This window comes from Ctenopharyngodon idella, chromosome 10 (genome assembly GCF_019924925.1).
Source record: "Ctenopharyngodon idella isolate HZGC_01 chromosome 10, HZGC01, whole genome shotgun sequence".
Taxonomy (NCBI): Eukaryota; Metazoa; Chordata; class Actinopteri; order Cypriniformes; family Xenocyprididae; genus Ctenopharyngodon; species Ctenopharyngodon idella.
The window spans coordinates 13400544-13427377 of NC_067229.1; the positions used below are offsets into that span (position 1 = coordinate 13400544).

The 26834-nt window shown below is 37.4% G+C and overlaps 1 protein-coding gene across 7 annotated transcripts in view; it reads left to right on the forward strand.

The window, feature by feature from the left end:
- Positions 1–5267: 5267 nt before the first annotated feature.
- The window catches only part of cdc14ab (cell division cycle 14Ab), a 50582-nt gene continuing 29015 nt past the window's right edge, over positions 5268–26834 (forward strand). For 3 of the 7 annotated variants that reach the window (XM_051909020.1, XM_051909025.1, XM_051909026.1), the window contains exons 1-6: positions 5268–5845; positions 6892–6982; positions 7630–7705; positions 11275–11322; positions 13589–13681; positions 17931–18010. In XM_051909020.1, coding sequence (XP_051764980.1) covers positions 5749–5845; positions 6892–6982; positions 7630–7705; positions 11275–11322; positions 13589–13681; positions 17931–18010 — 485 coding nt within the window. In that variant the 5' untranslated portion in view covers positions 5268–5748. The remainder of the gene's footprint in view (positions 5846–6891; positions 6983–7629; positions 7706–11274; positions 11323–13588; positions 13682–17930; positions 18011–26834) is intronic. The other 4 variants (XM_051909021.1, XM_051909027.1, XM_051909022.1 and 1 more) reach the window with 3 other exon arrangements.

The window sequence follows — 26834 nt, forward strand, 5'->3', positions numbered from 1 at the left end:
AGAACAGTCACAGAGTTGTTGTGAAGCCATTCCTTCGTTATTTTAGCTGTGTGCTTAGGGTCATTGTCTTGTTGGAAGGTAAACCTTCGGCCCAGTCTGAGGTCCTGAGCACTCCGGAGAAGGTTTTCGTCCAGGATATCCCTGTACTTGGCTGCATTCATCTTTCCCTCGATTGCAACCAGTCGTCCTGTCCCTGCAGCTGAAAAACACCCCCACAGCATGATGCTGCCACCACCATGCTTCACTGTTGGGACTGTATTGGACAGGTGATGAGCAGTGCCTGGTTTTCTCCACACATACCACTTAGAATTAAGGCCAAAAAGTTCTATCTTGGTCTCGTCAGACCAGAGAATCTTATTTCTCACCATCTTGGAGTCCTCCATGCGGGCTTTCATGTGTCTTGCACTGAGGAGAGGCTTCCGTCGGGCCACTCTGCCATAAAGCCAGGACTGGTGGAGGGCTGCAGTGATGGTTGACTTTCTACAACTTTCTCCCATCTCCCGACTGCATCTCTGAAGCTCAGCCACAGTGATCTTTGGGTTCTTCTTTACCTCTCTCACCAAGGCTCTTCTCCCCCGATAGCTCAGTTTGGCCGGACGGCCAGCTCTAGGAAGGGTTCTGGTCATCCCAAACATCTTCCATTTAAGGATTATGGAGGCCACTGTGCTCTTAAGAACCTTAAGTGCAGCAGAATTTTTTTTGTAACCTTGGCCAGATCTGTGCCTTGCCACAATTCTGTCTCTGAGCTCTTTAGGCAGTTCCTTTGACCTCATGATTCTCATTTGCTCTGACATGCACTGTGAGCTGTAAGGTCTTATATAGACAGGTGTGTGGCTTTCCTAATCAAGTCCAGTCAGTATAATCAAACACAGCTGGACTCAAATGAAGGTGTAGAACCATCTCAAGGATGATCTGAAGAAATGGACAGCACCTGAGTTAAATATATGAGTATCACAGCAAAGGGTCTGAATACTTAGGACCATGTGATATTTCAGTTTTTCTTTTTTAATAAATCTGCAAAAATGTCAACAATTCTGTGTTTTTCTGTCAATATGGGGTGCTGTGTGTACATTAATGAGGAAAAAAATGAACTTAAATGATTTTAGCAAATGGCTGCAATATAACAAAGAGTGAAAAATTTAAGGGGGTCTGAATACTTTCCGTACCCACTGTATATATATATATATATTCCACACCCGTAAGAGCTTCGTTAATCTTCGGAACACAAATTAAGATATTTTTGTTGAAATCCGATGGCTCAGTGAGGCCTGCATAGCCAGCAACAACATTTCCTCTCTCAAGATCCATAAAGGTACTAAAAACACGTTTAAATCAGTTCATATGAGTACAGTGGTTCAATATTAATATTATAAAGCGACAAGAATATTTTTGGTGCGCCAAAAAAAACAAAATAACAACTTATATAGTGATTGCTGATTTCAAAACACTGCTTCAGGAAGCTTCGGAGCGTTATGAATCAGCGTGTCGAATTATGATTCGGATCGCGTGTCAAACTGCCAAACTGCTGAAATCACGTGACTTTGGCGCTCCGAACCGCTGATTTGACACGCTGATTCATAACGCTCCGAAGCTTCCTGAAGCAGTGTTTTGAAATCGGCCATCACTATATAAGTCGTTATTTTTTTATTTTTTTTGGCGCACCAAAAATATTCTTGTCGCTTTATAATATTAATATTGAACCACTGTACTCACATGAACTAGAGAGGAAGAGAGGAAATGTCATTGCTGGCTATTGAGGCCTCACTAAGCCATCGGATTTAATCAAAAATATCTTAATTTGTGTTCCAGAGATTAACGAAGGTCTTACGGGTGTGGAACGACATGAGGGTGAGTAATAAATTACATTATTTTCATTTTTGGGTGAACTAACCCTTTAACTGAAATTTATACAAAATTACAACATTTTTATTAATTATTGGAAGCTACTCACAAAAATCATATTATAAAAAAAATTGGCATATGGCCTGAATAATCAAACAAATTAATGTTAAAACAATTAAACTGTTAAAATTATTAATTTTAAATATAAATGCATTTAATATATTTATATACACTTATTTATATATTATGTTTTACATCAAGTTTATAATTGGGATTTAGATTAATTTTAATTTTGATACACAATTTACAAAAAAATCCAAATCCATTTTAAAAATGGGATTATTTAAAAAAATATATATATATATAAATATATTTATGTAAATATTGTTTTTATATTAATTTTATAATTGAAATTTAGATTACAAGAAGTTACTGACATAAGTCTGCCTTGGAAAGGTTATGTAAAAATCAGACATAATCTACATCCCTGGCTTATACATTTGTACATAAATCTTGCTGTTATGATAACGCTGTGGTCAGAGCTGAGTGAACAAAGTAATGAGTTTTATGACTTTGTGGTTTGGTGCACAAAAGATAACATCAATGGCAAATTTACACATGACCTACTTTGACATGCAACATAATGATTAATGCTAGGCATTACTTGTAATGTTAAATAGAGTAGAACTTGCATGACTTTTTTAATTAAATGAATAGTATGATGGTTTTTAATAACTGTACGGACTTTGCACTGCATTACATTAGATATGGTGACAGGACGGATAACACAAGCTCACTGTATTTGCCAAAGCATGAAACTCCATGGTGATAAATCTATTACAAATATTTTTCATAACGAATATGGTGCAATATATGTATCAATCTAGGCACACAAGTATTTTGTTATAACTTAATGTTTTGTCATCAAATAAATGAAATACTCAGTGTTATTTTAGTATCATTGAGATACAGTTTCATATTTTTAATAATTAGTTTTTAATTTTAGATTTCATTTTAATTTTAGTTAAAGTTTGAGTGAAAGTTTGAGTAAGTTTGAGTAATTTTGTGTTTTTGTCATTATTGTTGTGTTTTTTTTTTTTTACATATGTCTATTTATTTTATATGAAGTTTTATGGAATCGTAATAAGTTTGTGGAATTTAAAGGTTCTATGGATGTTAAGGTTCCATGAAGAAACTTTAACATCCATAGAACCTTTAAATTCCACAAACGGTTCTTTATAGTGGAAAAAGATTCTTTAGATTATTAAAATGTCCTTCAAAAAAAAGAAAAGGTTCTTTTAAGAACTGTTAACTGAAAGGTTCTTTGGGAAACCAAAAATGTTTGTTTTTTTCACATCACTGTGAAAACCCCCTTTTGGAACCTTTAATTTTAAGGGAGTACAGTAAGTCATGTACGTGACCTTAATCACCTCTTGTAAACCGTGTCAATAGCTGACCTCAAAACAGTGAAATCACTCTTCATTTTCACTAGCACATTCACTGTCTTCATGAAACCCAGTTCAATCTGCTTCTTGTCTATTAGCTTTTCCATGATGTCAGAGCAGCATATGAACCTGTACAAAACCACAACAATAGCCAGCATGCTCTAAAAAGCAGATGTACTATGTGACAACTTGGAACGATATCCGGAGGAAGAAACGTCACATTAGTGCACTCCGTTCGGAAAAGTAACGTGAGGAACCTTGAAAGTCACACCTTGGCAGGACTGTAACAAGAGCGCCATATGAGGAAACTTGAGCGGGCCGCGTGAACTGGATCCTCCCTGTTCCACTGGCACACTCTGTCCCAGTAGACCACCACACACTTTGTGCTCTGGATGGTCCAGGTCCGTTCCCGAGGGTCCCATCAAACCCGGTTCTGCTAAACCTCCATGAAGGCATGTCAGACGTTGTGTCCTGGAGATCCCAGGAAAATAGTGAATGGAGCCAGTCAGCCACAGCCGTCAACAAGGTCTGGATCTCCTTGGTAGGAGGTAAGATGGACTTTTGAACATTGTTTATGTACAGAAAAGTATATGGAAGGAGCAAAATGTTGTTTTATGGAGCCTCGCATGAAGACTTAGTTACATGTGACACCAGTCCTCCTTAATTCGATTGGAATTGTAGCAGGATACCATGGATGCATTGATTTTTTTTCATGATAAAAGGGATAGTTCATCCAAAAATCTATAAAAATAAGTTTTTTTTTTTTTTTTTTTTAGTTTTTTTTAAATATATATATTTTTTATAAAAATACATTTTATATTTTAAAATATAAAAATATATGTATATAAAAATGTTTTGTTTTTTAAAGTTTGGATTTTATTTTTATTGATAATTTTATTAACCATCATTTTTATAAATGTATATTAATGAGTATATATTAAGTATATAAATTATTTTAATTTATTTAGTAATGTTTAAATATTTAAAATTGGATTGAGAATAATTTTAATTTTATATATTTATAAAAACGTGCTTATTTATATATTATATTTTATATTAATTTCATAAATGGGATTTTAAGATTAGAGTTAAGATTTCAAAGTTTGTATTTTTAAAATTGTTAAATAATTGCTCATTTTAAATTTAAAAACGAATAATTATTACATTTTATTGAACTAATTATTACATTTTTAAACAGTGCATGGGGACCAAAATTAAATAGTTTGGACCCCATTGACTTTCATTGCATAGAAAAAATATCTTCTTTTCTGTTCCACAAAAGAAAGAAAGAAGAGGTTTGGAATGGGTGAGTAAAAGATGACACAATTCTCATTTTTTTGGTTGCAACCAACACCACCCACCTTTCAGGCTTTAATAAAATGCTAATAGAATATCAACAGAAAGAAGCACAAGCTAGTTCCTATAGCCAAGGGGCAGCAAGTTCACTGTTGTTTACTCATTTGCAGATTATTCAAATCCTACGCGCAATGCACCAAAACATCCTGGTTTGTTTTGTTTGCTGCCTAAGCACACAAAACAATTCCGAAAGATCAGACCGAGCTGTCATGAAAGGACTCACATTGCTAATCTCCTTCATGATGTCCATCTGCTCAAACTGAACTATTTAGAGCCCGCGGTGACCACGGTGTGACAGTCTCTACATGATCTCTCTCCAGCTGTTGATGCGGATGACCCGAATTAACAGTCTGGTGTGGGCGAACGATATTTGAGCTCAGTGTTACAGATTGTCTGGCGACTCGTGTGTTTGGGTTCATAGATGCTATGTGCCATAAAGAGAAAAAATGTCTAAAAGATAGACAGATAAAAAAACAATATACAAATTGGACACTGAAAAACAACAACACAATAGTGAATTATAACGTGAATTCGCTGCTTGATGTCGTCTCACTGAGAGTAAAACAACTTCTTGTCCTCTGATTGGTCGAGTGAGAGTTAACCCGAGTACCAGCCTTGCGTGCAGCCGATTGGATAGCGCGGCACCACGTGACGTCCCTTTAAGATCTTTCTTGACTGTCCGCGACCATGGCAAAGGAAAGATTTCTACCTAATGACCAGGGCAGAGTTGCTATGCAAAGGCTCGCGACTTATATTTGCCTAGTTTGAAGCGAAAAGGGATATATAATACGACGAATGGCGATTTGACGTTTCACGCGAGGGGAAAAAAACCTCCGGTGCTGCTCATTCAAGCACTTTTACGCGGGACGCGAAATGACGCACCTTGAGTTGTTTTAGATTTTTTCTTCAAATTTTACTCGTGGAGGAATGCCACAAGATTCAAGTGCCTTATTTGCACATTTCTTTGGGCTTTTTTGTTCTTGAGCTACTCGGAATATTTGCAACATCAGTTAAGAGAGAAGTTGCATCGGTGAGAGGAAACGGATTTTAAACCAGCTGTAGTTTGTTCTTCTTTTAGTAGCTGCGCCTTACTCGCGCGCCGTCGATGACTCTAGACAACTTAAAACATTCCGCGATACTCACAACCTTATTTAAAATGGCTGACGATAATGATTTAATAGGTGCTTCGGAGTTTATTAAAGGTGAGTTTAAGTTTCGGAGGATGGATAAGTTTTCTGCATGGGTAACTTTGATTCAGTGTGCTGCCTCAGACTTGTTTCAGTCATCAGATAGATAGATGGATGGGTGTGTGTAAACAATGATACGACACCAACTTTTTATGTTGTTGTTGATTATTTTTTTATTGATTAACTTATTAGTAGAAATGCAGCAAGTCTAATTTGTGTATGTTTGTTTTTCATTTATTTATTTATATCATATTTGCATGAAAAATGGGTTTTATGAAAAATGTTTTGAAACAGTAATATTGTGTATTGTATTTAATTATGTTTAAATTCATATAGGTAATGTATAAACCCTGTTACCATGATAACCATTTCCAACTATTTTAACTTTTATTAAAATTGTATGCAAAACATTGTCATTATGACAGTATCTCTTTGAGGACAAGTGTCTCATCTTTTTTTACATTGAGGATATTTTTAAATAGTCAACACTGTCGTCTTGATTTTGTAAAGTTGGTCATTGAAAAGGTATATGTATTGTAAAATTTAGCCCTATAGTCTATTACTTATAAACCCTTTGTTGTGTCCTCAAACATATGACTCGTAATGGCTAAAAACCTTGTTATTCTGCTATATACTTGTATTGAATTTTTCAATTGGCACAATTTATACCTACATTTATGCTTAAAGACATTCTTTATCTGATAGAACATGTAAAATCACACACTTCATTTAATGACCCATGTGGATTCATAGATAAGTGGATTAGATTTGTGGAGACACTTATTTTTGTCAAATCTGGTGAGGAAACCCCTTCATTTATGGAACATACTTAATTTTCCTCTTACCATATTGACTAAAGTTCATGTGATAATTCACATCTCGTTTTTTTTTTTGTGTATTTAAAGCTAGTCCTCTGGATAAGTCCATTGTTGCACATGATTAAGCCCAAGCCAATAATCCGATGATAAAATCTTATCTCTGAAGAGTATTAATAGTTGTTTTATAACTGTACCAGCTTGTTTAATCGACCATGTGTTTTTTTTTTCTCTCTCTTTTTTCAGATCGACTCTATTTTGCAACCTTAAGGAGCAAGCCGAAAAGCACTGCAAATACGCATTACTTTAGCACGGATGAGGAGTTTGTGTACGAAAAGTGAGTTTACCCTCCCTCAGTCATCTTTCAGAGCCAAAACCCCCAGCAGGCGAGAAATGGTTCCGGAGTCTGTTACATAACTCTTTAATCGAACGCATTCCTTCAGTAAAAGTTTCATTTTTATCTCCAAACTTCCATAATGGACCTGTCAATCATTTATTTAGAATTTCCGGATGTGGGAGGATTAGTGAAAAATGGAAATGATGTTCATCACATCATTCTGACACATATTTTGACAGACAACACTTTTAGAGGCTGACTTCTAAGGATGGATGATGGTCTGTTTTAAGGGGCCCATCTTATCATAATTGCAAAATATAATGTCCAAATACAAAAAAATACATTTTTGCAATTTGCTACTTTATTGCTTATATTTGAAATTACAAGAATGATCGCACCATATGCATAGTACATTCAAAAAGAGATGACAACTTTTTTTTCTTTCTATGTCAGTTTTAACACCTGCAGTGGCTTGTTTCTAAGTGTTTGGGCCACAGATGGAGGCCCCGGACAGTCAGAGGCCCCGGGGCCCTGGCCCCATTAGCCTGAGCCATAGTTAACTTCTTAAATAAATGTACAAATATATTACTTTCTTCATTAAACAATGAAGTTTCATGATATTGTTCTTTTTTTCTTTCTTTTTTTAGCTTTTATGCCGATTTTGGACCCCTCAATCTTGCCATGCTGTACAGATACTGCTGTAAACTCAACAAAAAGCTGAAGGTGAGTCAAACACCTGCTTGGTTTATTACGTTCCCCCTGAAGAATGTGCAGTATGTAGCTACAACAATTAAAAAAAGCTGAGGAATTTGCACTCACACCACCTTCGGTAGATATTTTGGGCTGTGCTGACGTTTCCTTTGTTTGTTATATGGGATGAGAATTTAAACTTAATGATACAGCATTGAGCTTCAGCTACTAGAAAACATCCCGTTCAGCTTGTTCTATGCCATGTCTGACCAGAGACTCAATAGTGTCACGTGCATCTGTAGCCATGTGCCTCCTGTCTTTTTTAAGGCTGATTTATACTTCTGCGCGGAGCAATAGGAGAAGAGCGAGCGTTTTCAACTTCCATAAGAATGAAGAACGCTCTGTTTCAGGGGACACATGCAGTCAAACTGCAACGAAAGTCGTTACCTATTTGTAAGCTTCTCTGACAACGTACACGACAAGCTGCTTCTTCTTCGGCTTTTGCCTTGATACTCAACATGACCGTGGACACTGCCTACTAGTGGTCTGCATGCATGTCGACGCGGACAACGACACAGAAGTATAAATGAAAACAGATGCATAGCCTACGGCGCAGAGGCTCCGGCGTAGGTCCGACGCAGAAGTTTAAATCAGCCTTTAGTCTTTGACTCACCTGTGCTGGCATTTTAATGTGGACCGAGAGTGTCTCCTGAGACCACACAATGTTCTTATCTCAGGGCCTTTATGAAGATCAGCAGTTCAGGCCATGAAGAGTTCTTCTTGAAGGAATATTCCTGATTTGGTACATTTGTGTAATGCTGATTACCACAAAAAATAATTTCCACTTCTCCCTCCTCTTCTTTAAATAAAGGAGCAAAAAAATATGGATTACAACTGAGGAGCTTACAATGGAAATGAATGGGAATTTGTAAACGATAAAATACTCACTGTTTCCATAGTAAAGCAACAAGACAAAGAAAGAGTGTTAAAGGATTAGTTCACTTTAAAATTAAAAATTACCCCATGGTTTACTCGCCCTCAAGCCATCCTAGGTGTGTATGACTTACGCGATGCCGTGACTTATTTCGCTACGCCACGATGTACTACACGACGTCCTACGTTATACGTCACATAAGTTATGCTTTAGATGTAAGTAGAATCCGTATGGCAGTTTGGTTTAGTTGTTTAGTTGGTTTAGGTCTAGTTATTTTACTTTATAATGTGTTAAATATGGATATTTTTCTTACACAAATGCATAACTTCACTTCAGAAGGATTTTATTAACCCCCCCGGAGCCATGTGGAGTACTTTTATGACGGATTGATGCTCTTATTTGAGATTCAAACTCATGACCCCCATTCACTGCCATTATAAAGTTTGATGGGGTGTTTATTAATATAACTCTGATTGTATTCGTCTGAAAGAAGAAAGTCATATACACCTAGAATGGCTTGATGGTGAGTAAATCATGGGGTGATTTTCATTTTAAAATGAACTAATCCTTTAATATAAAAAATCACTAACTTATTTTGTGTAACTTTCTATCCAATTTTAGAACTTTGTTGCCATGAAAAAGTAGTAAACCCTAAAATGACTGTAAAAACAATTTAAACTGCTTTACAGCTAAAAGAATTACACAGGTTTTAACAGAACAATTAATAGAAGTGCTTAGGTATAATCATACGCTTCACTTTTCTGCTTTAAGTGCTCTTAAAATTGGCCACAAATTAAGTTTCTCACCTCCATTTTTGCTTTGTTTAAAGAAAAGAGGGACAAGTTAAAATTATTTTTTGTCGTAATTAACATTGTCTGTTGTACTTAACTTGTACTGAGCCCGAACTATTCCTTTAATCCACAGTTAAACTATATAAAACCAAACCTTTAATCTGATACCTATTTATTGAGCAAGTCCATTCAGTTTTGGCTTATGTCAGCTGGACATCAGCCTGTTGCATTACGCCAAGAATCTGCTTAGTAATTTCTCTCATCCTCTCAAAGTTAAAGGGTTAGTTCACCCAAAAATGAAAAATTCTGTCATTAATTACTCACCCTCATGTCGTTCCAAACCCGTAAGACTTTTGTTCATCAACACAAATGTTTCTTTTTGATGAAATATCAGATGTCTGTCCCTCCATAGACAGCTATGCAATTGCAGCTTTGGTGCTTCAAAAAGTTCATAAAGAGATCGTAAAACTAATCCATATAAATTGAGGGGTTTATTCCAAATTTTCTAAAGAGACTCAATCACTTTTTATGATGAACAGATTTAATTTAGGCTTTAACTCCCATATAAACATTGATCAGCAAACATAAACGGAAGCTCAACCAAACTTGAATGACGCACGAGAACAAACCTCTTGACGTTCAAACCTGCTGCATAACCAATGAAGGTGAGTGATTAATAATGACAGAATTTTCATTTTTGGGTGAACTAACCCTTTAAGTGCCTTGCACAGTGGTGCATCTTGTTTACTTTAGGGATTGAACCAGTCACCTTCCAGTTACCAGTTTTAAATGTATCCACTAGGCCAAAGTTTCACAAGTCCAACTTTTTCTTGCAATTGTCATGGAACTTAGCAGGATATCAGCAAGGTATCTACTAAAATCTACTTCGATCTCTGTGTTCGCGGTCTGCTGAGAAAGTGAAATGCTTGTTATGTCACCATTCTTGATCTTTTAGGCCTGATCCTCGCTTCTATCAGATGTAAACAAATGTTGGGATTAGACATGACCTTTTTCCTTTCATCCAGACTTAAGCAGCAGCCACTGGCATTGGCCTCGCCATGTGGTTCATGCGTGTCCTAAGGATTTATGGAGGAGGATTAGATGTCCGAGTACTGCTCTGCAAGCATCAGTTGTGATGGGGAGGGGCATGGGATCCATCCCAATCCATCAGCTCCCAGATTTTCCATTCAATTGAAAATATAGACACTGTTTAAAGGGTAATGTTTGGTTGGGGGTAGGTAGCAGTAGGTACCACTTACTCTGGGTTTTTACTAAGGTTACACTAGTTACTTTCCAAAACCTAGTGAGCTGCCTTACTTGCTACTACCTACCTTGGCAACTACCTTCTAAGGTAGTATCTTAACTCAAATGAAACCCCATAAGTGACTGATTTGGAATACTATATAGGCGGAACCTCAATGCCGCAGTGCATTCTGGGATTACCTTCTTCACTAAGGATATTTGTGGTTCTAGTACCTTATATTTTGGCTAATCTGTCTTCAGATGTCCATTCCAACCACCTGCCTTTTGGAAAGTACCTTTGTTCCAAAACCAATTGAGCTTACTAACTAGACTGCACATCTAGACAAAGATACAATGTTCTTCTGTTTTAGCAGAGTTTAGAAATGTAGTTGTTGAGTTTCATCAGCTTTCAGGAGCATAAAACGGTTAACTTGACACAACGCCAACTTTACTGTCCAATTAACCTAAATTGAGAGGTCAGCAAAGATGACTGAACCCCAAAGCACACAAGTTTATAGTGTCCATGTAGTGATTAATTCTGCTGACATGTCTCCTCTAAGCATCTGTCTAAGGTAAAGGAAGGCGTTTGAATAATCAACCTTTTTATCTTTGTGTTTTGTTCTGTGTTTCTAAAGCTGGCAAGGTGTAGTTCTCTCATGTGTTCATGTTTTGGAATATTAAAGGTAAAGTCCCGTGGTAAAGCATGATGTGTTTTCCTCCTAACCACTTTCACTACGTCCACACCCATCCAACCACATGTGAATGTCTCCGCCTGTTTCTAATTTACAAGTTGTTGCCTTAGAGATGACTTTTTTTTTTTTTCTAACCTCACCAGTTTGGGCCTGCATGATTGGTTGTAAGCTGCAAGGACCACATAGCAAGAAGGGAAGCTTTGGTAGTATCTGTTCTAGTATTATCTGGTTCTTATCAGATCAGCTTTCTAGCATTGCTGAGTGGAGTTTGTGCATTCTCAAGGTGGTGTTTTTGAAGCACAGTCTGATTTTAAAAAAAAAAAAAAAAAAAAAAAACTGTCAATCTTGAGATCGTTTTTTTTTTTTTTTTTTTTTTTTAGTATTTTTTTGTTTTTGCGTTTTTTAGTTTTGGCAGCGATTTCTTCCCCCCACTAGCATAGCCACCTCCTGCATGTGGATGTTGTTATTTTAAATGAAAATGAACTTGCTGGGTAATTGTTAACTTTGTTTTGCTTATCGATTTGCCAGCAAAGTAAAAAGAGTTCAGTGAGAAAAAAAGCTCTGTGAGAACAGATGACCTGTAAGGTAATGGCTAAAGAAAGGAAAAAGATCTTGTTGACATTCAATATTGTTTTGCTTATTGAATTAACCTGGAAAGATAAAAGGTTTCAACCCTGTTACTTTGACTCTATGAGAGATGATCTCTATATCTTCACTTTCCAAACTAGTTTGCATTCAATATCGTTTTGCTTATTGATTTACATTGGAAAGATAAAAGGGTTCAACCCTGTTACTCTGACTCTGTGAGAAAAGATGACCTCTAGAGCTGCACCTTCAGTCTAGTTAACTTTCAGTGTTGTCTTGCTTATCGATTCAACTTGGAAAGATAAAAGGGTTCAACCCTGTTACTATGACTCTGTAAGAAAAGATGACCTCTAGAGCTGCACTTCCTGTCTAGTTGACTTTCAGTGTTGTCTTGCTTATCGATTCAACTTGGAAAAATAAAAGGGTTCAACCCTGTTGCTATGAATTTTTGAATATTTATGCTAAAAATGAATAGGCAAAAAAGTCAAAATTTTAAAGAGGTTCTCCTGAAAAAAAAAAGGTTGAATTTCTTCCGAGCTCTCAGCTTTGGAAAGTCCTTTTCTTAGTTTTGCCTTTGGTGTATATTTCTTTTTCTTTGGGGGTGGATTGTAGGTGGACAAGTTTGAATCCTCATTTGTTGTGCCGGCAGTTTGATTTCACTGTTATTCCACCCCAGCCAAATTTTTTACTCTGCAGCATGTGGAGTGACACAAGAACAGATGCTTTGAGGGTCTAGCACAGATTATTCTGAAGCTTTTGGCGTGTGCCTGTGCATGAGTTGCCTTTTAGCAGCTACACGCTGCCTCTCTTGTGCACACATTTTGGCTCACCTGCAGCACCTCCCTGTGTGTTACTGCTGCAGCTGGGGCAGATGCAGCAACATCTGTCTCCAAATTCCCTCATGTTAAAGACACTCAATTGAGTTATCCAGAATACACCTCAAGCTAATTTAAGCAGGAAAAAATGTGTTTTTAAGTGTATGGAATTTTTTTGGTGCTGAGATATTCGCTGATGAGATTCTCATAACCTGTTTCCCAAACATCTAACCAGTCATGATAACTAAATGGGTTTGAAGTGACTTTTACCTTAACCAAGATTTTAATTTCTAATTAAGTCAAGCCAACAAGTTTAACACTTGATGCAGTTCTCTCTTTTTCATCATGTTAAAATAACAAAAAACAAAAAGTTTGATGCAGTGACTATAATTTTTTTTTGTTATAATAGCATTTTGAAGAAGACTTTATATAATTTATATTTGAGTTTCTTTAAGATACTGTTCCAATAAAAACCATGTTAAATAATTGATTTTTATTTTCATTAAAATAGCATTGCTGCTGGTTTTGTTTTTTGTTTAAATTACAGTTTTGTTTCTTTAGAATGCCATTTAACATTTTGCCGTTTAATGCCGTTTTGTGCTAAAATGCTTTAAACAAAAACTTTAATGATTGATGTAAATGTTGTTTTTATACATATAAACCTACTGGAAAGTTGAACAGCTGTTGATCTTTTTATTTAGTTTTATCTTATGCAATTTGTAATTTTCATGAAATATTTTCTGTAATGAAATTACATTGAACAGTTGATGGAATATAAGCTATCTAAAATAAATTGCATGTTTGAAATGTATTCTTGTACGTGCTTGCAGTGTAATGCATTTGTTTTTTGTTTCCAGTCGTTTACACTGACGAGAAAGAGGATTGTTCACTACACCAGCTTTGACCAGCGCAAAAGGGCTAACGCTGCTGTGCTCATCGGTGCTTATGCTGTGAGTATCCCACTTCTTTCTGTCCTTTTTGTCTTCCTCTTTCACTGGCGTTAATTACTTTCGCCTGTCTCGAGGATTCATGCCCAGGACGGAATCTGTTATGACCTTGCAAATTAGCTGCTCAGCTGTTTCCATCAAAACCAACAATCCTCCCACATCGCAGCATCGACAGCAAATTTGTATGTAGTACAAAGACTTCTCGGATGTTTGCCAGTGTCCTCATTCTGGCCTCCCCCTCAGAGAGAGCGACAGGCTGCTGACTGACTGGTACATCCCCCGTGTTGTGGCAGCACAATAACTACGTCCTTGACTGATTCGCATGCCAGTTTGTCCTGTTCCACTGCATTCATTCATCTATCCCACCACGTACACAGTGGCCCTTGTCAAACGCCATGTCTGCATGAGCAATGCCAGCCGATTGCGCCATTGGGCATCTACACTCTTCCTGTTCCTGGCACTCTCATGGAAGGTCTTTGGTCCGGGCAGATTTATTGCTTTGTAAAAGGCCCAGGTGCCAGCTATAATGTGGGTCAGTGTACCATTCTGATAAACCCTCCATGTAAATGACTCCCCAGTTTCTGAGCCCTTTAAAGGGTCACGGCACCATTTTTTCTGCAAATATTTTAATCCTCTTTTTAATAGCATGCACATTTACTGGAGTATATTTAGTTTGTTTGTGCTGATTTGTACTGACAAAGCAGCTACTGTCTCACACAATGAGATAAGCTCTGGGAGATAAGAATGCTTCTTTCCTCATGAATATTAATGAGTCCTAAATGGCAACACGGAAAGGAAGTAGTATGAGAAATACTTCTCCAGTTTCCTTCAAAGAAGCCACTGTTAACTTGTTCCGACTAGATCTGAAATTTGAAATATTAGGGAACTGTAAAGTGTTATACAATATCAGCATCCTTTTTTCTGATCCTCGTCTATTCAAAGAGGGGGGGTGGGGGGAGCTGATGTTCTCTTGCTTTCCATTGGACGAGGGCCATGACGAGTTATAATCTGGCTTTTTGTATAATCTGACTTTGGACTGTTGTGATGCAATGGCTGCGTGCCACCATAAATCCTGTGTTGGATGTTTGTAGCTGCGACTCACCTTTCCACTTACATTTTTTTTGTTCCCTTTCTGCAGAGACTATATAGCTACATTCATATAGCTGTTGAATGTGTCCCAAATGTGACCCCTCCCCTTTTTTATTTTTAGTTTATTTTAAACATGAACATTGACATTATAATGAACTTCACAAAAAACCTGATGATGAATCTAGAGAAAATGTGTGAGTCTTCTTTCCTTGCAAACCTGGTCTTTGCATTTCTAATTATCTTGCAAATGTCTCTCAAAGTTGGTGTACTTCCTCAAAATCTGTCTACTAGGAATGGTCACATTTACCCTTTCAGTCTAAATTTAGTCTGAACCCTGATCCTGGTCTTAATTTAGTTGTCTTAAATGGAAACTCATTTTAGCTACCTTCATAAAACCCAACCTCTGGAGACGGCTGTCAAATCATGCGGATTCTCTCATATAAACTCAATAATGTGCTCAAGATGGACTTGCGTTTTAGATGATTCTCTCATATACTACTGTGATCATCTCCAAACTGCATAAAACCATGGTTCTGCTCCGTGTGGGCTTGCCTGTTACTCTCTGCGTGTATGGACGTGCTTTCAATGTAATTTGTCTTTGTACTTGCAGTAAATCTTCTGTAAGTGGGTTGTTATTGATCCAGGCTTGTGTGGGATGTGCTTCTCTGGCAAGTGCAGATGTTTGCTGCTGATCTGCCCTACAGTAGACGACCCAGTTTTATCATGTGAAGGAGATTATTTGTACTGGTTGAACAGCTGGGGCCAAGATCTTCCATCGTTTCTCTGGGTCACATGGGACACTAGGGCGCAACACAAACAAACAAGTTCTGACCCTTCTCACGAGACTGAACTTAATCCTTGGAACTGTACAGCTAATTGTTTGTTGGTGCATATTTCATGAGCTTGTGCACAAATGATAAAGCTATGGCCTTCTGCCAAACGAAAAACAGCCTTCACAAACAGTCACAACTCTCTCCTAGTTTTTTTTTTACGTTGTCAAGTACTGGAGGGCTTAAAAAAAATGAGTTAATCCAAAAATGAAAATTCTGTCATTCACATTGTTCCAGACCTGTGTGACTAACTTCCTTCTGTGGAACAAAAAAATTATATTTTGAAAAGTGTGCAGGTCGCCCTTTTCCATGCGATTACAATGAGTGGGGACTAAAGGCCTTTGCACACTGAGTCCGAAATTTTCGTATGTGTTTTTTCCTATTCGTGATCCTAAAAATTCGTCACACACAGACCTTGCACACTGAGTCTGATGCGTAATAATGAATCCGTTGCGAAAAAAATCGCAAAACAATACACAATGGAGTCTTCAAGCAGTGAGCATGATGTAGTTGTCCTCTCTTCTTAAGAGAAAAGGAAAGAGGAAATATTGGGCCCATTCAATCCTGAGATTGCGTAGAGAGGAAGGAGAGTTCCAACTCATCCAGGAGCTGCGTGATTATCCGAGCGTTTCAAAGTTTACTTCAGGATGTCAGTGGCTCAGTTTGATGCTTTGTTAGTAATACTGGCAAAATCTGTCTTTATATTCTGTCTTTGTATTCCGCACTTTGTTTGTCATACAGTGCTACTGCTTTGTGCTGTAGACGACGTGGATCAACTTGTCAGACGGCGTTCAGGATTTTAGCTTGTACGGTGGCTCTGAATTGTCAAAACTTCTCTCAAAATGCGTGCCACGGATGCGAAAAACACAGAAAATCGAACCTGATCTGATTTTTTTTCTTTTTTTTATGACAGACAAAAGTTTCGGAGGCAGTGTGTAAATGTGATTGACACAATGTGAGGTCGTATTTATTTTTTAACGTGTGAAAATTTCGGATGCGAATTTCGGACTCTGTGCAAAGTTCTTAAGGCTTTAAAGCTTAATAAGATGCCAAAGCGCCAAAAAAGTATCATAAAGTGGTGAATACAGTTATACATTCAATATCTTCTGAAGCTGTATAATCAATACACTGCATTTTTCTGAATAAAAGTTGAGTTTTTCATTTCCCACATGCCAGTTTTTCATTTCCCACACGCTGGTAGTTTCAGTTTCGTTTAGTTTTGTTTCTTTAGTACATTCATTTAGGCTTGCCGTTTATAATAAATTATAAACCAAAATTATTTTTTATGCTAATGTTTGTCATTCTTGTTCTGTTCTGAATGTCATTAAATTTAAAGTCTTTGAGTGAGGGGAACTATAAAATCCATGTTTTGTTTTATTTACTGGTATTTTACATGTTTTTCTGAATGTAATAGTAAAATGTGACTTGGACACTGATGCAACTAATTTTTTTTATTTATTTATTTATTTTATCTCAACAGTCCAGTTTTGACTCTGTGCGGCTTATTTTCCAGAAAATACGGTAGTTATTTACAGAAATACCAAGTCAAAGTCAGATTCTAAAAATTGTGTGAATAACTTCATACAAGTTAAAAATGATGTGAGTGAATTACATTATTTTATTATTTTATATATATATATATATATATGAGATATTTTTTTTTTTTAGGCTGAACTAGCCCTTTTTCTATATTTTATGCATGTTGGACAAACGTTTCTTTTTCGTGTTGGCACTGCTGTGCTGCTTTCTGACACCAAGCCACAGAAATGAGTGAGCAGAGATCTTATTATAGAGCTCTTTCTCTCTGTGATGTCAAGAGGGATTGGCATGCATGAAGGGAATAGATGACCGCTAAAACTCGTCACTTCAGCAAGTCTGTGACTGCCTCACTGTGCTGTGACAAGTCGTCCCAACTTGAGAAGGGCCCCATTGTGCTGAGCCACAGCATCTCATCTGTGTGACACATTCTGCCTGAACATCACTTTCCTGGAAGTGCATTTGTGTATGGGATAAAGAGGAACATGGACGGACATGGATAGGAAAATGACTGAGTAGGCCGTTGGGAAGTAGTGATGTCCAATTTACTAGTACTTCAAATTAAACTTACTTCTGTTAGTTGCCAAGGCAACATTTCTTATTTTCATTTAATGTAACATTTTTCATCTAATATTTATATTTTATTTCAACTTTATTTCATTACAGAAAACAATTTTTATTAGTTTTAGTTAACAACAACGCTGATGTTAAAGTCTATAAAATGAATACCTACCATTACCATTCAGCTGCATTGCTTGTGCACTAATGTCATTTCCTGTTCCTGTTTCCTGTCTCAGGTGATTTACCTGAAGAAAACACCAGAGGAAGCCTACAGAGCCCTGACTTCAGGCTCCAATGCCTCGTATCTTCCCTTCAGGTAAGATGGCCCCATATCCACATCATCTGCAACATGGGAATTTACTTGGCTATGTGTAGTTCTCCTTTAAAAAAGCCAGTTGTTTCCAAAACTAAGTTTGTATGTATTGCCTCATTTCTCCCACTTTCCTCTCCCCCTCTTATCGCACATTGCATTCTAATCTGATTTCGTGTGAAATATAGTCTCTCATGTGGCTCACAGGGTTTTTTAATGTGATAAACTTCTTTGCCCAGATAAATAAACAGGGAAAGTGGAAAAAAAAGCATGGCCATTTTTGGTCTGGAAGCCATGAAGCCGACATCTATATCGTGATGTTCATAACTGCAGTAGGGTTAGATTATCTTGCTCCTACTGGTTGACATCTCTGCCTTTTAATTTGGGATTATGGAGTCCGGCCGGGTCAGCGCACTCATGTAATCCCTTCTCTTGAGCTGAATTCTGGACTCAGTTCAAAACGGTCACAAAGGACAGGACGTTAAAACCTACGAGCTGACCATACATAAGGCTAAATGCCCTTGAGTAGAAGGAAAACTGCCTGTGGCAGGTTCTAGACTCAATGCAGCTGGTGTGTAGTGGAAATCTACTCTGTCTGATTTGTGAATGGTTCAAAGGGAAGATTCTGTTGTGAATGGGGTCTTCTTGTTGAGTAATAGTGCTGGCATTTTAAAACTTGTACTCTGTTATTGGAAGGTGTTACTGTTGTGTAATTGTCTCCACACTCGGTGCGAGTCTATTTTTCCTGTCATACCATACGTAAGACGTAAGTTGTGGATTTGTGCCAGTCTGACTGCTGTTCTGTTATTCCGCCACCCAGCCGCCCTGTGAGATGCCAGTCGTGGCTCCAATACGCCCCCCTGGCGTTTCTCAAAATGACAAAGAATTCCCATGGTGATATTATTGCCATCTCTTAAAACACTGTCCTTCTTCTTTTAAAACCACTGTCTCAAATTCATATACGCATTTTTCATTACCATATAGTTAGTATTCTGGGCTGTTTTTTTGCCACCAGATGAGATTTGACCCCTTAGCTCGTCCTCCCTATTCACTTACCCAGAAACACAAGTCTTAAAGTTCACCCAGTCCAAGCACATAGTTGCAGATTCTGTTATGTGTGCATATATAATGAGGGACATGAAGAAAGGCAGAGTGACCCGTGCCCTCATTGAACAGAAATGCTCATTGTTGAAGTGGACTCTCGTTGGCTAATGATTCTGAGCTGTATACACTGACTAGTGAAGAGGCCTACATTTTCTGAATCTGCGATCTTCAGTGCAGTCCTGCGATTCTTTTAGCCGAGGGTTTATGAATTTATGGAACAAGCCTTATATCTGTACTCTCTGAGATGTGCTGTAAGTGCTTCCGGTATAGATTAGCTCTGGCCTTCAAACAGTTTGGAACTGTCAGTCACTGGATGCAAACAGGAAACAGCAGATTTGTTTTTACTGTGCAGTTATTAGTGCTTTTCCCAGAAGGCCGACATCCCCTTTTGCCATCTTTACTTTCATACATGACATCAAGGGAAAACCTTTAATCATTGACCATCATTGGTCTGTGAAACAAGACTAAAGAAGGAATTACATTTCTCATTGGTGGGCAGTGTTGGGAGTAACGCGTTACAAAAGTAATACATTACAGTAACATATTACTTTTTGCTGTAACGCAGTAGTGTAAGGCATTACTAATCAATTTTCAGTAATATTTTACTCTGTACATGTTCAGTAACGCTTGCATTACAACACACTTTTAGCCCAAAATTTAATTGTTTAAAAAAAAACAAAAAAAAAAACAGCAAGACCGAAACATTAAAGGATTAGTCCACTTTCTAATTTACTCACTCCTATGTCATCCAAGATATTCATGTCCTTCTTTCTTCAGTCGAAAAGAAATTAAGGTTTTTGATGAAAACATTCCAGGGTTATTCTCCTTATCGTGCAGTGAAACTGTAATTTTGACCTTCAACCGTTTGGGGCCAGTTGAAGTCCACTATTATTACATGGACATCTTGGATGACATGGGGGTGAGTAAATTATCAGGAAATTGTTATTAGAAAGTGGACTTTAATGAATGAAGAATGCCGCAAGTAAGTTCTATTACCTGTTCGTGGTCAGTCAATAGCCGCGTGTGGTGTCCAAGTTTGTAAATAAAGACTAAATAACAGCTTCTGACATATTTGTTTAGCGATTTATTTCATTCATCATCTCCCCCTCGCTGGTGTAACTTTGTATTGTGTGACGTAGTCCAGTGAAGGCGTGTTTAGGGCGGGTTTTACAGGAGTGCCGCGAGGCTACTGGCCCGACAGTGGAAACGCGGCATGATTTCGGCCTCTGCTCATGTTGGCCAGTGGAAAAGCAGCTAATGGGTGAAGATGGCAGAAGAAGACTGTACATTCGCGAGATGGAGAGTTTGTCAGATAATCACTTTATACCTCTACCATACTTTTAACATGCATGTCTTGAGCCTTCACTTCTTATTTTGGTGAAAGTAACTCAAAAGTAATACTAGTAGGAGTAATGTAACGCATTACAATTCTGAGACAGTAATATTGTAAGGTAAAGAATTACTTTTAAATAACAGTAACAAGTAATCTATAATGTATTACAGTTTGGAAGTAACTTGCACAACACTGTTGGTGGGTTTATTGGTCAACACATCTATTTTTTTTTTTTTTTCACTCTTTGTGAGCATTATTTCACGTGCTCTTTCACAGTTTACTTCTTGAAAGATTAACCGTTTTGAGTAATAGTTGAGTTATTCTCAATTTTTTGTTTTGAATTTTTCCCATAAAAATGGATAAGTATTATAAATATTATATATAGCATTTATTTAGTGTTCAGTATTTATCTTGAAGTGTGCAAAATCATTTCATTTTTTTAAATAAAATGTTTGCTTATGTCTTTTATATATCCTTTTCGACACTGAAAAGTCAAGGCACTTATTTATCACAATTATTTTAACACTGTGTCTACACTGGATGCGGCGCAACACGAAAATTCCCCAACAGTAAACTGATGCTTCGTCAAAAGTTATGACTTCGATACCAAGTCGATTGCCAAGTAGATGCCCGCTTTTAAACGCTCCCACTCTCACTTTCAAAACACTTTCAAACGCTTCCGTATGTTTTCAAACGCTCCCATTGTAGCCAAAAACAGACATATATGTTGAGCCAGTGAACACAAAGGCCAAACAGAGGTGTTTACGAATCCGCTCAACAGCACTCAAACTGTTACATTTTTTAAATTTCAGTACAGACTTTATTATCGAAGTTGGTACTTTTGACAACACTAACTCAAAGCACTCAAAATACTTCTTATAGGAACAACAAATGGATTTGCAACGGTCGCTTTCTCGTATCCAAGTGTCTACACTTGTTAAGGAAGCAACTATTTATCTTCCCCACTATGTTTAATGTTCAGTGGCATCTAGGTCAACCATTATGCCATATTTCAGTCAGTTTTGTCATGCTTATTGTGTACCTGACATTATAACATGGATGGTACACTTGCTTTATGGACCTGGTTAGGGCAGGATTTTGTTACATGGTAAAGTAAAGTAAAAGGTTAAATTACTAAGACTCACTTCCTGAAGGAAACATTGGTCTACTGATCCCTAAACCATTAATTGAGTATGAAATCCTGCGGTACGTTTACTAGTCGTGCCTCTTATGGCACTTCTTTTACTCTGTTTGCTGTCCTGTCCATCTTGAAGGTTAATTGGGCCCTTGTTTCGCCACAAAGATGTGATTGTTAGCAGCAGTGTAGCTGCACAAGGGAAGAAAAGCGCTTTGTCAGTGTGCCCCCCACTTGGCTGCTGTAGCCATGGCACTCGTGGAGACAAACAGTGCGACGTGGTTATGTAATGCTTAGCAATTGGTTAATTCAGAAAGTAAATAGTTGTGTTGTCTATGAGAGGGAAGGGGGTCCTGATGGGAAACAATGAATGGGCCATACCATTCAATAAAGGGAAGCTCTGTGTGAAACCCATGTTTGAGAACCAGAGGAAGAAACTACAAAACGTTGTTGGATGAAAAGGAATGTTTAATTCTGAAAATAATTAACATGTTGCACCCACTGCTATGAAGTTCTACAAAGTTAAAATGGAAGAATATCTATTCAGTCACATTTTACTTGTTCCAGGAATAGGGCTTGAACAGATTTTGGTTGTCTACTATTTTTAGCTGCTAACCTGACCTTTGGCTGATCTATTCTGTATCATTGTGGCTAGAAAATATGGTTTTGATTAGGGCTGGGTAAACAATATTGAACTGTTTTCAGTTGATGAATGAACAGAACATGTAGCGCGCCTCCCATCCAATAAATCGCAATAATCTTTGTGATTTGTTACTTTTGATATGAAGCAAAGTCTCAGATTTCAAATGACGTCCATCTTATTATGAGATTCAAAAAAATAAATACCATTTTGGCGCTGTTTAATGTGACGTGACAGATTGCTTTAGCACCTCAGTTAAAGAGAAGCGGCAGCACGGAGCGCATGTGAACATCCTCTCCTCCGATTTAATACCAGTTAAAGCGCGAAATAAACATGACTAAACATCTGAAGGTATGTTAAAATATACAGTACAACTTACCGAAATCCGTATCATGTCTTGTGTAATAGCTCAATCAGTGTTTCAACCTCGGAAAGACGTCAATAAAACAGCTTGTAAACAACGTCACATTTACCACAGAAAAACACATTCAGTGACCACAAACTCGTTAGTCGGTTAGAAAAGTGAACTCTAGAAAGCAGCATTCTGATAAATATAGCTATGCACCGTTACATATTCATATACATATTTGAATAAATCAGTTATGACAGCCACGATTTAAATAAAAAAAAATAAATAAAAAAAACTTAGTAGGAATATTATTATTCTAAATTCTAAACTTTATTTATTATAAAAAAACATAGTGTAATTTAAGTGTTTGTATGTAAGTTAATTTTAACCTTCATTATTATAGTAAAGTAGTACCAACTGACTCCCATGTGTAGTTTACAGCATTAGTTGAGAGTTTTTTTTTTTTTTTTTTCCTCTAGAAAATTTGCCATGTACTGTAACTGATATACTACATCCAAAATAATCGATATCGAATCGAAATCGGAATCTAATCGAATCACAAGCATGTGAATGGAAATCGAATCAAATCGTGAAAATTGTGTCAATACCCAGCCCTAGTTTTGATCCATCTTGAATAAGCAAATGCTTGCTGTCCGGCCAAAATATCTGCACATTGATCTTGGTTACAGAGCAGTTTCCCACACTATTTTTTGGAAACAAACTTGCATAACCAACAAGTGTCCACCCAGTAATGGAATGCACAACATGACCTGAAGTTGTTGTCTTCCAGCAATATATTTTTAGGATGAAATAACCTGAAAGTTCAGATGGTTTGGTGGCAGTGTAATCTCTATTCAAGTCAACTGGTGTGGGTTTGTTACTTTAGTTTGGAGACTTCACTCTAGTGACACGGATGAAGAGTTTCAGTCTTGGATGGATAATTTAGACCTTGGCATTGCTCATCCATTATGTAAGAAATCTTTGCCTGTCTGCCCAAGTATTTGGTAATCCCAAAAGGAAAGCAGTGGCAGTCTTGCAGAGGAAGTTAGCAAGTTAAACTCAGCCCTGTATGGCAAGATCTTTTAGTTTTATTTGTCGATTTGAACTGATCTTGCTCACTGTGTATAGGGCCAACTAATCTAGATAAAGCATGCTAGAATAATATAGCCTTTTGGGTCTCATTGAGGAACTCCACCCAGTCCTCTACAAGCAAGGGTGGGTTTCCGAGATTGAGTTTCCTGTTTTTTTTTTTTTTTTTTTTTTTTTTTAAGTTTCACTACTGCATGTGTATGCCAAATTTAAATGGATGAACTTGTGTATTCCTTCCTCATTCGATCGCCATCATCAAGACCTTGCATAAAACCCTGTTCTGTCTGTTTTTCCACCAGTGCTAGCATCGACTGAGGAAATCCAATCAGAGTTCGTTGCCCTGTCATTTCTTCTTTCAACTCTTGGTCTGCTAAGCTCTTTCTGTCTTGCCAAGTTGTGGTGTACGCTGAAAGCTTTTAGACTTATTAAATCATATTTAAATCATGAAGTTACCCAGCCTACTAAGTCTCTGAGGAACTTTGACCCAATATGATTACAGAAGCCACTGCCGTGGCTGTAAATCTGTGTTTGCTATAACAAATCATGTCCACAGTGATGATTACGTAACGTCACTAATGTGCTACTTCAGGTTTTGCCATCTGTAAGCTTGTTTTGCTTTGCTCCTCTACAGTGCTTGCCCAGGACACACCCTGTGCTTAACAGCTCTGCTTATCCCAGCCTTTTGAACCCAGCCTAAGACTGTAAAGAAGCAGGTTTATATTTGAATGCTGTGACCAGCCCTTTCTGATATCTTCTTTGTTGAAGAACATAATTGCGATAGATGCATTCCTGTGAGATATAATTGTCTGTCTTGCCCTTTATAGGAACAGCTCTTGAGCCTGTATAATAGCTTGAGTTAAACTGACTTTAAGTTCTGGGCTGATAACCGAAAGTGCCAGACCCCACAAGGGGCAAAACGTGCCCTTGTGCAAGGCACTTGACCTTTTGGCTACTCTGTGGGTGGACTGTCATTGTAATGTATTGTAAGTCACTTATAATGTATTGAAAGCATCTACTAAATGACCAATTACTAAATTAAAAGTGGACAAAGATGGATTGTTTTTGAATGAGGTTTGTCTGATTCCTGGCCTCTAGTAACATAGGTGAGACATTACATAATCCTCAGGATGTTAGTCTATAATTGGTGCCGGTGAGCCGCTGTGTTTCTACAGCCAAATCGATTGGCTCAACATTTCTCTGTACTGTGAAAAGGAAGATGAATGAGCCTCTGGCTGGTGGGAAAGTCTCCAGCTGTTTCTTCAAACATATCTTGGATCCTGCTGTCAGTATATGGTACAGATAATTGTGTGAACAAAATAAATTTTTCTTCAAAGCTCTGTTGGAAACTTGCCTCAGTTTTCGTCTCCATTTTTTTTTTTTTTTTTTTAAATCCAAAATAAATGAAGTTTTAGCCTAGCTGCATCTCCGTGACCATCATATCACCCGCCGGTGGACGAACCACAGACAGTATAGTGTTATTATATGTGTTTCATGTTATCTTTATTCATTAATTTTTTTTAGTTTACGTTTCTTCATCCATTAAGTTTATTCCGTGCCGATTCACTGATAGTGTGAGGATGTATACGTCATGAGTATGTACTTGAGTGAACTTGAATGTACATACATGGCATGAATGAAATAGGAGTATTTACATTACCAGCACATAATTCAAAACTGTTTTGAAAAGTGTGAGACTGTATGCTTTTGTGTTCGTGTACATAATTTGTATTCATCAATGTTGAAATTGATTCATGTAAAAACAACGGTGAAGAAGCATCGCGTGTGTAAGTTTATTCATTTAATATCATCATTTACAGTAGTATTACAATGATGAACTCCATCATATCGCTGATAGCGCCGTCCTTTTTCTTGTTACCTATGGATTCGATGTCCTGACAGGCTGGAGTTCATGCAGCCTCCACAAACACAATAATTTACCATGACAATGATAAATTGAAATACAAAAACTACCGAAAACACACTGACTCGCGACAGCTCCTACTGAATTCCAACCTACTCTGCACTGAGCCATTGCAGAACCCGGCAAACGACTCCCTCTCGTGATGCAATGTTAAAAAAAAAAAAAAAAAAAAAAAGTTTTTTTTTTTTCTTTTTTTTTACAAACAGTCAAAGAAACGGTCGCTTTATCTACTAATATTTGTGTCCTTGTGTCCTGTAAATCCTGCACGTTTTTCGTCTAACTCAACGACAGGCGAAGAAGCTGCCTGTTAAAAACCCTCATGGTTTTTTCTTAAGCAAGGTACTTAACCCCAATTTTCTTTCTAAAGGGAATATTGAGGCAAGTTATAATGAAAATGTTACTTTGAAAGTCATTCATGGCACCAACATTTAACCACAGTGCTTTGAAGAAATAAACCTACTATTGGCATACTTATCAAGTCAGTTTTTCATGATTTTTTTTTTTTTTTTTTTTTTTTTTGTTAGTTTGAAGTAGTGGACCAATACACAAGACCTTCATGCCCTCTTCTGGGAGTTATGGGTATGCATGTGCGAGTACGTGTTGTTAGTCTGGTTGAATGGAGCTTGATACTTTCCATTGAGGCACACTGAGAGACTAATGAAAAGATCCCAGCAGAACACTGACCCACTTTTTATGCAACCCAGCCTGCATCATAACACATTAAGCACATGCATAATGCAAAACTCAATTTAAGCAGGCACAAAGAGCCTGTTCCTTGACATGCACTAGGCAAAGGCTGGTGTTTTGGCCCCTTTTAGTTGCTGAAGCTTTGAGTATTTTATTACAACCCTCTCTTTCCTTGACCCAGTGACATTATTTTAGGTACACAAACAAACCTAAATTGAACTTCCTCTTATATGTGATCAAAACAGGCTGGTCCATGACATTGATTTCACCCTGATTTGACCCTGGAGATGTAACCCATCATGTTGTTGGATGCCCACATGTACACTCTCCATTGCAAGGTTTTCTTTCTTTGAGAACACAGATGACAAAAGCCAAAAGAGTCTCGCCTGTCGCTTTACCTTCACTCCCACATCCAAACACAAAGGCCCTGACCCAGTTACTTGTATTCATAGGCAGGGAATGGTTTACTCTGGATGAAAGCAGGCCACCTGAGAGCTGCAGTTTAAAATCAGTATCTGTGTTCCTGTTTCTTTGCACATAACACGACTTTATATTCCTGTTTATATTCTTGT